The following is a 13,218-nucleotide window of genomic DNA, read 5'->3' as shown; positions in this document are numbered from 1 at the left end:
AACTTCTAAGGTGGAGGGTCCAGTACTTGCTTGTTTCTGTGGAGATGTGATTTCTTGGTCTGAATGTTCCACAGTAGGGCATTAAATACAGCTCTGGAAAAAAATAAGAGACCACTGCAAAATGATCAGTTTCTCTGATTTTACTACTTATAGGTATGTGTTTGAATAAAATGAACATCTTTGTTTCATTCTATATAGTACTGACAACATTTCTCCCATATTCCAAATAAAAATATTGTCATTTAGAGCATTTATTTGCCAAAAATGACAAATGGGCAAAATAACAAAAAAGATGCAATATTCTCAGACCTCAAATACTGCGAAATATTCCATTCTTGATTGATCTTGATGTGTGGCATTATAGCATTGTCCTGCAGGAAAAAACAGTCCTCAGAGTTGGGAAACATTGTCAGAGCAGAAGGAAGCAAGGTCTCTTTATTTTTTTTTCCAGATCTGTATATCTCAGTTGCTCAATTGCCGGTGTTTTATAGCTCAAAAATGAATTTGTACTACGTGCAGGCTTGCTTCTCCGTAGATCCGTAGGCAAAACGGTAATATCTTCATGGAGACAAGCAGAAAAGTTACACATTGCACCTTTAACACACAAAATTAGATCTATTTATTGGGATGTATGATTATTTTAGTTTTATTTAACTTAAATGTCCTAGCCCACTCTATATTAAAACCTGGACAAGTTTAGGTCTAACCCAGGACTAGAACAGGCCCAAACCAAGTGTACATTTGGGCTAAACCAGGCTCAAACCAGGACTAATGCGCGTCACCATAGAAACCATCTCTTTTTAAATCAACTTAATTCAGTCCTAGTGGATTAGTTACACTTAATTGATGCTTACTTACTGTGGGAAAGTCCATGTCTAATGACTTGTAACCTTGGGAGAGTTAGCAGCTTAGCAAAGAGAGGGGTCAAAAGGTCAAATTTCTAAGAACAATCGTGCCAAGTTCACGCCCCCCTCGTAAGTGCGCTGTTGGCACACGCGCTCACCCACGTGCTGGGCTCTTCACCTTGGGGAAATCCACAAAACGATGCCAATTCTAGCAGATGTTACAAATCGGAGGCGTCTTGTAAACACACAGAAATATATTATAGGCTAATGTGTGGCGTGTTGTTGTAGGCATCTGACGGAATCCACCTGCTGCTAACCCGGACCTCTACTGGACCTACTTCAAATACCTCTCTCCACGTGTTCAAGAATGCTAAAAATATGTGTATAAAATTACTTGAAACGAATAAAGAAGAACAGATCAGGAAAATGGGTTCGGAATGTTATAGCCTAATATTAGAGGTGGGTAGTTCTCGGTTATATTTTACTTTTAAATAAAGTTGTATATTACTTTTTTGAACTTTTACGAAGACATTTGACAGTGTAACAGTACTTGCTGGAGTAAAGAACAAAAGATTTATTGACTGCTGACAGTATTCAACTATTTTTAAATCTGAGCTTTTTGCATTTTTTTCTTGTGATCCGTACTTTGAAAATACCAGTCAGCAACCATCTGTGCATGATGTAGCCTGATCATTTCAACTTCAAATTACATTGGACTTCAAACTATAAAAATCTGCATGTTGCAACTAGACAGTCACTATTCTTTGATAGTAGTTTCCCCAAATTATAGTTTTCCACTAACTTGAACCACTACTTTATACTTGAGTAATATTAGTTTGAAGTAATTTTACTTTTAATTTGGGCTATTCTACTCATCTCTGCATAGTAGTAACTGTGGATAGCTGAAGCATTTGCTCAAGTAGGATAAATAGCAATGCTGACACGACACGTTTTAAATGCTTAAAATAATAATTATTTGAACACGCATGAGGAAAAATGACATCTTTGGTCGTCAGTCTATAGAGGGAGCCAGTGTAGCCCGATGCGAGCTTCATCAGAGCGGACCAGAGAACAACCTGCCCCGGTACACCGCCCCCAGGCAGCATGTCATATTTTACACACCGCATGTTCATCCCAAGAGCTGCCTCCTGCTCCGCTCCGGCAACATCTGACCAACATCCACCGCACCGACAGCAGCGAAGCCCGGTTAAAGTCTCTCCGCGCCGTCTCCAGGGACACTGAGATCCGCAGGTATTCCAGGTAGGTGTCTCAGATCAGACCTGACACGGCTTCTTGTGTTTCTGCGTCAATTAACAGCGTTATAAAGATGAATCTGATAACCTTCTTGTTAGGAGTTAATGCTGCTAAGAAATACGCATAAATTATAACAATGGCATGCAACAAATTTGGCTCAACGTGAGCCCGACGCTGACTGGCACACGGGGGCATGTTTACGCACGACTTTTACGCGTGTTGCGCACTAATCCTTTTGGAGAAAAACAGCAGAAAAACACTTCACTCAGTTGAAGTCGCAGATTTAGCTGGAGCTACGCCAACGTAAACATCACGCCAGCAGCGGGAGATGTTGGGACTCGTTAAGCAATGCCATCAGTGATGTAATAACGGGTATTAAAACGTGTCAGCTTGTCAGGCCGAAAATGATCTTGCGCTCCTCTCAATCCGTTTGGTTCTTGTGCCTCTCGTCTTCAGAGTGATCTGAGCTTGGTTCAACATGCTTGGCATCTGCGTGTGCCTCTGTGCGCTTTTCTCACACGTCTTGTCTCAAGAGGCAGAGGAGCCCATCTCTTACACAGTAAGTACTACTGTACTATGTGATATGTGACAGGCAGAACGCAGATGTTGCAGCTCCTTTTATAATCTCATGTTTGTATCATCCACAGTGTACTGAGGGCTATGAATATGACAGTGCCCGAGAACAGTGCAGAGGTAAGACATGACTATTTCAGATAATCTACTAGTACTTTTACTTTGCTAATCTATACTATAGAACTAAGCATTTCACAAACTTTTGTGATAGAATGCAAGATAACTATAAGGATTACACAGACAATGCTTTCCTCTATGCAGTTTCTCTCGTGGAGGATCCACCACCTGCATCTTTGTTGCTTTGGCTGGAATATTCTTATCAATCTTACATTTATCCAGAGGTTCTCACATTCACATTCTTCTTCTGAGCGAGGTCACCTCTTCATTGATCTAATTTGACCTGGTAGTGCCACCTGCTTGTCTCCATGGAGAAATTTATTTATTTTGGATTGCCCCTTGAGATGCATCTTTTCTTTTTTACGGTGGTCCTTAGATGAGTTTATGCCATATTGTGGAACATTCCCAGTGAAGGAATAACTCCAGATGGACAAACAAATGGTGGACCTTCTTCAAAAAACATGACATACTGCATCTATGAAAACATTCTAAGACTTATTCTAAAGCAAAGTTGTGATCTCTATAACCACTACATTTTTATTTTATCATAATTTTTGAGCTACTGGGAAAGTCACTGCATGTAAATCCCTTAATAATACCTTTCTATGCTTTGTTTAAGGTCCTATGTTACGCAAAATTGACTCTTGTGAGCTTTAAACCGTTATAATGCCATTGCCTCATCAAAAACATACCTGGAGTTGTGTTTTGTTTCATTCACTCATGTTTGAGCAACCCTTTATTTTTAGTCTGTCTACATTTCCAAAGCTCAAAATGCTCTGTTCCACCTTGTGATGTCATAAATTAGTAGTTTTCAAGTTAACAGCTACCTTTTACTTTTGTTTAGTAGAGATTGGCATTTCCCGGTCTGAAATCATCAAATTGATTTTAGTGAAAGAGTATGGAGTTTAAAAACACAAGGCACTTCCTGGATCACCACATGACATCAAAAGGTGGAACAGAGTGTTTTCTGTTTGAGAGAAGAACTCAGTCTAAATATGCAGGATTTGTGTGTTAAACATGTGTGAATGAAACAAAACACAACTTCAGGCATGTTTTTGGCAAGGATATGATATTATAACGTAATATAGGCCCTTTAGGATCCGATGCACATTCTCAACTGTGGATTATGTAATAAATTGACAACACTGCAGGCCACAAATTGCTAACCGTGTTTTCTTGTTTTAGACATTGATGAGTGTGTCCTGCTGGATGATGCCTGTAAAGGAGGGATGCAGTGTATTAACCACTTTGGTGGGTATCTGTGCCTGCCCAAGAATGCAGTGATCTACATCAGTAAAGAGGCCACAGATGTGGTGTCAGAGGTGGGGCCCCCTGTGGCCCCTGTGGCCCCTGTGCAGCCTCAGCCACCCCGGGTGTTTCCTGGAGGGAGGGGGGCCTCTCAGACGACCCGCACTGTGCACTGTGCCCCTGGATTCATCGCAGATGATCAGAACCTGTGCAGAGGTAAGAACCCAGTCTGGGGTCACCATCAGGGGGGTATGGAGCTATGATCTGGTACTCTCTGTTCATAGTTCATTACACAGAATTTACTTTTATGAGCATTAAGCCATGTTAGAATGTTGTTAACTCCTCAAAAAACATACCTGGAATTGCGTTTTGTTTCATTCACACATGTTTGAACAACCCTTTGCTATTAATCTTAGTCTTCATCTCCAAAGCTCCAAAAGTGCTCTGTTCCACCTTGTGATGTCATGTAGTGGTAGTTTTTAAAGTAACAGCTACATTTACATGTTTGTTTAGTAGAGATTAGCATTTCCAGGCTTGAAATGATCCAAATGGTTCTAGTGAAGGTGTATAGAAAAAACACAGTGGAACATTTTGGTATTAACAACATTTTAACATAGATCTGAAAATGGTGTTATATGGCCCCTTTATTATGTACATTATTATATGACCCATACATTATATTACATGAACAAAAAAGTACAATCTGCCAATCAGGAATGAGCCTCTGATCACAGGCTGAAGTATTCCAAACATGGTCACTCTGGGGGACACTTACATCACCTTTACGCAATCTAATCACTGACCCGACCCCAACTGAACACGGAGTATGCCTCTGGAAGCTGAGCATAGTATTGTAAATGTTTCTATTGGACTCACAAGTGGAAAGGAGCTCTTATCAGTGTAGATGCTGTTGACAGGCTTCTTAGTGGAGTAATGGGACCATGTCAACAACAGGAGAGGAATAAAAGTATAAAAGTATTTCAGCAGCACAAATGAAACACTACCATTATTGATACTTTGCAGCTGATGTCATCAACATTTCCTGGGAGTGTGATGCTAACTGCAAGCACTGTTCTGTCTGAGACTTGTTAGACTTTGATTTGAACTTAATTTTAACACAATCTGACCACAAAGAACAGACACATAAACAGGATCATGAACGCTCTTTGGATTTTATTCTTGAGTTTTCAGACAATCTTAAAACTTATCAGGCAGTGTTTGCTAATGTGTGCATTGTGTCTCCATGGTAATCAGTGAACATTCTGCCAATACACGTACACGTAGAACAGCCCCAATGTAATGTCACTGCAAAGTATCAGTAACCACACAGAAGAATCAATCCTGTGACCTTTAGCTTTGCTGAGAGAGTCCTTCCCACTGTGCCGCCTTGCCCATCTCTCAGTAATAACGTAAAGGTGCACTGTGTAACTTTTTAGTTGGGGGTCCGTCAATTGCTTGTTTCTATGGAGATGTCATTGCTCTGCCTGGAATGTTCCACAGTATGACATTAAACAGCTCTACCTTACATTTATCCGATCACAGGTGGTTTTATAGCTCAGAAATTCCTAGAAAACAGGCATTCTGGCTGTTAGCGGGGTCGCCTCTCCACAGATCTGACCTGTAACTTGGTCTGGTTTGTTCTCCATGAAGATAGAAAGGTTTAATGCCATACCTGAAACATTCCATGCAAAGTAATAAAATCTATACGGAGACAAGCGTTTGACGGACCCTGCACCAGAATAAAATGACACAATGCACCTTTAAAGACTCATTATAAGCACAGGTTTGAAGTGTTCCCCATCTGCTCCACAGCCATCAGCAGCTCACCCATGCAGCGCTGCCAGATGTTTTGCAAGCTTCTCCTTCCCTCTCGCTGTGATGTCATGTTCTCTAACCTCTTAGGGTGCGCATGGTGTGATGTTTTTGGAGCAAGTTCAAAATTCTTTAAAAAGTTCGTGTTTTGGGTGATGAAATATTCCGCTCCGGGGATAAAAAACAGGGGTCTCACAACAAAGTGCGCCGTCGGTAGTGTTGTATGTTGAGCTGTAGATCTGTATCGCTTTGATTTTGAAATGCTGGAGGTTTGAGAGTGGCTTTAAGATTTTGCATAAAGATAAAAGTGTAGGAAATTCCACACGCTGAGCTGATCGGGAAAGGAGACATTTTCAAAAGAAATAATCAATGCTGATATCACCATTTCAAAAAAAAAAAAAAAAAAACTAAATAAAAGTTGTAAGTATGTTTTGATTGCTGTAAGGAGAATTGAGCAAACAAAAAGCATATGTGAAAATCTCAGATGAGCCTGCATATTTTGACAATGAAATATGAAATTTGAGATGGTAAACAGTTGAATATTAAAATTAACTAAATACTGGATCAATAAAACAAAACTATTATTTACTGTAATGCATGTATTTTAGCTGGGTTTAAGGTGAGCACAAAATGCATGCTTACCAATGACCATCTGAGGTCATATTTCCTTGTAGTGTTTTCAATTACTGCAATGTCAAAAATCTAGGCCTAGAAGTTACTGGTCAAAATGGCTTCCCCTATAGCAGTAATGAGCCTATGGTACTCTAAGGTTAAAGGTCCAGTATTATGCAGACATTTACTCATGTGAGCTTTTAGCCATGTTATAATGTTGTTACCTCCTCAAAAGCATACCTAGAGTTATTTTTGTTTCATTCACACATGTTTGAGTAACCCTTTATTAGTAGTCTGTCCAAATCTCTAAAGCTCAAAATGCTCTGTTGAATCTTGTGATGTCATGTTCTAGTTTTGGTAAATGATCACATTTTTATATACAGCACTTTTCCATCTTCAAGGCACTCAAAGCGCTTTACAACAAGGAACCACTCACCCATTCACCCACACATTCTTACACCAGTGTATGCAGACACTGGGGGTGAGGTGTGTTAAGTGTCTTGCCCAAGGACACAACGACAGCATTCATCAGGGGGAGCTGGAATCACACCACCCAACCTGCGGGCCAGTGGATCTGACCACTCACAATGATGTTTATGTCGAGAGCAGGATTCGAACCGCCAGCCTTCAGATGAGTGGACAAACACTCTTACCAACCGCCCAAAGTTTTCAAGTTAACAACCTTTTACCTTTTGTTCTGTATAAATTGGCAATTCCTGGTCTGAAATCATCTAAATTATTCTTTTGAAGGTGTATAGGGCTTGTAAGTCACTACCTCATAATTCTATTTCTGGGTCCAAGCCGTAGCCTCACCGAATTTGGCCCGACTGATATACATGTAAAAATGCCGCAGTGTTGTTTACCTCGCTGTGTAAACAGATCAGAAACCAATACAAATGGCGAGGAGAAACTACCATTCTTTCATTTTCCAGTTGATGGATATCCAAATCGCCACATTACATGTTCTCCCATCACTATTTATGTCCACAACAGAGAGAAATATCTAAACCCAAACCCTAACACTGTATTAACTTTGAAATGACTAACTAACTTATAATATAATCTTCTTTTCCCAGGATGCCTGGACCTTACCCTTTATAATGCCACCCTGAAGCACACTCACACTGACAACTTCCTTTGAATTAAATGAGCTCAGACCCTTTCCAACAGCTGTTGGAAATGAACTTTTCTGTCCGAGCCCGGCCCATATCCAACAGAGCAATGATTGAATCTGACCCGAGCCCAACACAATTAAAATTACACTATTTTCATAGGCCTACTAATGACACACGTAGGATATTGTTTGTGTGGCCTCTAGTGGACACAGAGACACAAAATACAAATTCGGGATAGAGCAAAACTAATGGGAAGACTTCATTAGCCTACTCACCTCTCGTAAAGTGAAAAATTTAAGGTGCAGCGTCTCATCCACATTATCCACAGAAATGATCATCCACAAATAATGACATCCAGTCCACAAACATTTTGAACAAATGTTTCGCTGGACCCGGTAATTTTGTGTGTGATGTCAGACTTACAAGCCAAATGGAGTCCAAAAACACAGTAGGACATTTCCTGTATTACCACATGACATCATAAGGTGGAAGGTGTGTTTTCTGTTTAAGAGAAAAACTATGAAGAATATGTCTGTTAAACATGTATGAATGAAACAAAACACAACTCCAGGTATGTTTTTGATGAGGAAACAACATTATAACACGGATCCAAAAACAGCGTAATATGGGCCCTTTAATAATGTGATAAAATAGCTTATAGTTCTATGTATGATGTGCAGTTTTTATTTTTTTCAATATGTATTTCCAGAAAGTCTTTTAGTACAAAATATTACTGTATCAGCTAAAATAACTGGGCCTACACAAATACTCCATTGGCTAACAACAATGACATCAATCTGCTACCACTGTCCTCTGAGTAGCTCCTTGTTTTTACGCGAACCCCTTTTTGGACCAGGTTTCGCTCGCTAAAGGAATTCCCATTAACTGTCAATAGGGGAAACCTCAGTGTATCAAATAGCGCTTGCATCAGTGCTTGCTCACCACTCTGCGCAGGAAACCTCGAACGCCGCGTCAGGTAGAGAAAAAAAGAGAGGCACGAACGGCTAACAAAGGGCTCAAGCAAAGGGGAGCCATGGCCGGGTTGTTATAGTGAGAGTACTACATGCAGAGTTGTTTTGGCTAAAATGTTGAACAAGTTTGGCTCCATGCTAAGGCCAATTTTCCAAAAGCACAAACTATTAAAACGAATCCAAACTACACTGTTCTGTATTCTGTTAAGGGGCCAAACAAGCCACAAATTATATAATGGACTTTGCCTGACTCTGTAAAGTTTTGTTCCATTTTGATTAGTGAATAGGCAATAAAATCCAGGGGTGGTGCCAGGGGGGGGCTTTAGAGGACACGAGAATGGTCAGCGCTAGGGAAGCAGGAATAAAGAAAGAAACTACACTGTGTAACTCTTCTGGGTCCACAGCCTGTTTTGTCTTCTTGGTAGGGTGACTGGATGTCCCTTTTTACCTGGGACAGTCCCAGTTTTGAGCCCTGTGTCCCCTGTCCCAGCAAATTTATCCAAAACCAGTGATTTGTCTCAGTTTTATACAAAAAATATTTTTGACCAATCTGATCCCCAACAACAGTAAAGAGAGGCATAAATTGTCATTTGTTTTCAGTGAAATACACAAAAGCATGTTTAAAATGACCAAAACAGAAACAAAATGTGACTATACTGACTCATGTTAGTCATGAATGGGCATAACAGTTTTTCTTAATTATGCACTCGTTTCACTGTTATACTGTATTATTACCAACCACCCCGAACCAAGGGTGTCCCAGTTTTTGATTTTGAAAACCTGGTCACCGTATTTCATGGAGATGTTAATGCTTTGGTTTACATTGTCCACAGCATGGGATTAAACTAATCTGTCTTGCATTTATTCAACTACAGATGTTATTTATTGCTCAAAAAAATCTTCAAAAATATCTTCAAAAATTCTCCACAAATCTAACCTGTAATTTGGATTGCAAGTCTCCAGGGAGATTCTTATGTATGGCCATACTGTGGAACATTCTAGGCACATCTCCATGCAACAAGCAGGTGACAGACCCTCCACCAGACAAATTACATTGTGCATATTTAAACTTGTTTAAAGGGCCCATATTACAAACACTTCTGATGTCATGTGGTAATACAGAAAGCGCTCCACTGTGTTTTCAAACTCCGTACACCTTCACTATCATTTGGATGTTTTCAGTCCTGGAATTGTCAATCTTTACAGAAATAAACGTAAAATGTAAGCATTAACTTGAAAACTAGTATATGACATCACAAGGTGTAACAGAGCATTTTGAGCTTGTTAAATGTAGACCAAGTAATAATGCTCAAAGATGTGTCAATAAACACAACTAAAGGTATGTTTTTGATTAGGTCAAATGAAACAAAAAATGCACACCAATCTTATAGAGATGCAAATGCAAGAAACAGCAAAATAAAACTGAAAAAATGCATCGCATACTTTCTTGCTTTGGACCACAGTGATATCTGACAAGGCTTTTTTTTTTTTGCCGAAATGTTATTTAAAAATAAAAAAAAGCTTTTGGACATCAGCCATCTGAGTGTGCTATGCATTTTTTCACTTTTATGTTTTTGAGGAGGTAGCAACATTATAACATGGCTTAAAGCTTAATTTAAAACTTTAAATTAACATGTTAAAGGTGCATTGTGTAACTTTTGTGGTGGAGGGTCCGCCATCAGCTTGTCTCCATGGAGATGTCATTGCTTTGCCTCATATGTCCCACACTATGACATTAAGCATATTTATTTCCATAGTAACAAGCAAGTAACACCACCAGATCAATTTAAAGGTCAGATCTGTGGAGATGTTATCCTGTTTATCCTGTTTATGTTATGAATTCATGTTTTTTGTTGGAACATATGAACAATAAAAACATCTGCAATTGTATTAAATATAAGATTTAAGTTTAACGTCATACTAGACAAGCAAGTGGCAAACCCTCTGCTACTAAAGTTACACAGTGCACCTTCAAGTGAGCAATCCCACTGAAGAACCTGGCCCCCCCATAGCTCCCCAAACCAAAAATGTCCGGCGCCGCCCCTGGTAAAACCCCTTTCTGTGAACTTTGAGGCTAGAGTGTTGTTTTAGTGACACATCGGGGAAGTTGGCGGGTAACTCTAGCGTAGAGAGAAACTATGAAGCTTTACTGTACTGGTGTATGTGTGACAGTTTAATGACGCCGTGCATTTCCATGACCTCCCCCACATTTCCAATATACACACCGAGCTACTTAAGGTGTTTACAGCCGAAATCTACAAGTGCCTTGTTGTAGTCTTGTGTGCCTATGACAAGTTTTTTCTCTTTCGCATGAGGTCGTTTCCTGATAGAAATTAGGATCATTCTTCAAAAGCAGTGAGATTAGCTGTTGAAGTGTGTGTGTGTTGACATTAAAGGGGTTTGGCTAATTATAGTTTAAGAAACCTTTAAGCCGTTTGCAATTTACTGCCATTAAAATCCTTATCAGACTAAAGGAAACATTTAGCGGTGGTGGTGTGGCTGGCACTCTATCCAGTAAGGAGGTTCTGGGTTCTATCCCCTGTGTCGTCCAAACCTTTAAGTGTTTCTCCCTGTGTCTGAGTGGGTTTCTAGGCACTTCGCTTTACCCCATCAACCCAAAACATGCACAAAGGTAAAATCTTCCAGCTTAAATGATCCTGACTAGGGATGCACCGATTCTGCTTTTTCAGTGTATAAATACTATGGCTTCAAGTATCTGCAGATATAAATATTAACTGATACCAGTGTAGGGATTAAAAATGGCATTTTTTTTCTTTCAAAACACAGTTAATTTATTACAAAATGAATATGATTGTGTTATGTAACTGTTATGTATCCTGCAAGTAACAACTGACCAGCTTTTTATGAATTAAACTGCAAACATCATGAGACGACCTGAGCCTACATTAAGGAGTGCAACCAGGATATGAGTCAGTAAGGAGTACAACAAGGATATCGATTGAACTGATATTATGCAATTTTGCTGGATAGGCTCTTTTCATGCTTACTCAGGGTGAAAAAATGCATAGCACACTCGGTTGGCCGATGTCCAAATACTATTTTATTAACAAAATAACGTTTCGGCAAAAAAAAGCCTTCATCAGATATTTTTCTTGTCTTGGACCACAGCACACCAAATCTTGGTGTGCGTTTTCTGTTTCTTTTTCTTTTCACGCTTACGTCACAAACCTGGAAGACGTTTGGAAACGTGATGACAACTTCCGGTGTGGTTCCCAACACTGGACTGTGATAAAACCCATTGACGTAAATATCATCAGCAGTAAAATGAAGACTGCATATGTATCTGGTGTTTGGAATAATCTCGAATTTGGCGCCTCGTCTCTTCTACTCAGTGCTCTTGGAGTTGTGTGTCAGTGGGGAAATGATGAAAACTGAGGTATGGTTGTGATTGTTGATTAGATGAACATAATGGAACACTACAGTGACATGGAGAACCTGCCGAAAGTCATCATCGCATGTTTCCAAACGTCTTCCTCATTTGTGACGTAAGCGTGAATAGAGCCTATTGACACCGACCAAGGACGTGCTTCCTTTAAGTAAATGTTTGTTTTTGATGCAAACAGAGCACGTGTCTCTCTGGTTGATCGGTTCATCTGACTGTCAATCATGCCTTCTGAAATCAGGGAGGCAGGGTATGCTCCAGATCCACTCATCTGTGTAAAGTTTTGTCAAAGCTTGTGGTTCTGGCTGGTCAGGTAAATGAGGTGCCCCAGTGGCATTAAAGGATGGGTCAAATGCAGAGAGCAAATTTTCCTGCAGGACAATAAAGTGTTAGCCTGATTCATCAGCCAGTTTCACTTCGTAGAAACCATCTGACCTCATAGTATTATAATCCATTCATTCGACGCTAGGCGGGTACTTTTCTTCATTTAACCAATCGCTGCTATTTATCGCGACTAACAGGGCTAACTGGTATATTAAGCTTTTCCCAAATCCCATACGAAGAAGGGCAATAACGTCTTTCCCCTCGATAAAATTCACCAAACATTCTCTTTTTTCCGGCTTTAAATCCTCGATCTCGGGCAGCGTTGCCAACACAGAATGTATGGCTCTTGGCTGATTGGCTGGTGCCCGAACTCGCACTTCCAGGGTTTTTGCAAACTGTCTAGTGTATTCTGATTCCTGACCTAGTCGCTGGAGAGAAATGAAATTGAGCGGAGGCACTAGGTGGTGCCAGCCTGGCTAATAAATGCACGTTCACCTTATATAGCTTACAGGTTCCTGCTCAAAGAAAAGCAGTGCCAGAGGATACAGGGTTACTCTAATAAGCATTAGCAAAGCTGTATGTCATTGGTAGGAATGCACAGAGGGAGATGCTGCCAGAGGCTTCTTCTTTCGACCTTTGGAAATTTCTTTGTTGTCTTAATCTGGAGTTCCACCAGCTGACAAAATTGAAGTCATTGGTAGGCTATATCATACTACATCAGCATTAAAATAATAAAATAAAAATAATCCAAAATATATTTAGTTTGAATAATAACAGTAAATTCAATCAGGAAGAATGTATATCTATATCTTGTAACCTATTTCACATTTTCCTCTTTTAGTCCTCAACCTTAGTTATATTAATAAAATAATTCCGTTGTATAAATACTTGCTCTGCCTGGAATGTTTTACAGTCTGACTTTAATCCGCTCTACCTTACATTCA

At 39.8% G+C, this 13,218-nt stretch overlaps 1 protein-coding gene across 2 annotated transcripts in view; it reads left to right on the top strand.

The window, feature by feature from the left end:
- Positions 1 to 1,977: 1,977 nt before the first annotated feature.
- The window catches only part of efemp1 (EGF containing fibulin extracellular matrix protein 1), a 44,038-nt gene continuing 32,797 nt past the window's right edge, over positions 1,978 to 13,218 (top strand). Inside the window, exons 1-4 of one of the 2 annotated variants that reach the window (XM_055162984.1) lie at positions 1,978 to 2,096; positions 2,556 to 2,658; positions 2,747 to 2,792; positions 3,975 to 4,253. In XM_055162984.1, the coding sequence (XP_055018959.1) occupies positions 2,578 to 2,658; positions 2,747 to 2,792; positions 3,975 to 4,253 (406 nt within the window). In that variant the 5' untranslated portion in view covers positions 1,978 to 2,096; positions 2,556 to 2,577. Of the gene's footprint in view, positions 2,106 to 2,555; positions 2,659 to 2,746; positions 2,793 to 3,974; positions 4,254 to 13,218 lie in introns of both variants that reach the window. The other variant, XM_020923703.2, reaches the window with a different exon arrangement.

The sequence above is a fragment of the Boleophthalmus pectinirostris genome, unplaced genomic scaffold, assembly GCF_026225935.1.
Source record: "Boleophthalmus pectinirostris isolate CB_2022bp ecotype Guang Dong unplaced genomic scaffold, ASM2622593v1 HiC_scaffold_5, whole genome shotgun sequence".
Lineage (NCBI taxonomy): Eukaryota > Metazoa > Chordata > Actinopteri > Gobiiformes > Gobiidae > Boleophthalmus > Boleophthalmus pectinirostris.
Note: the sequence above shows the minus strand (reverse complement) of the source record. Positions and strands in the feature narration are given on the sequence as shown.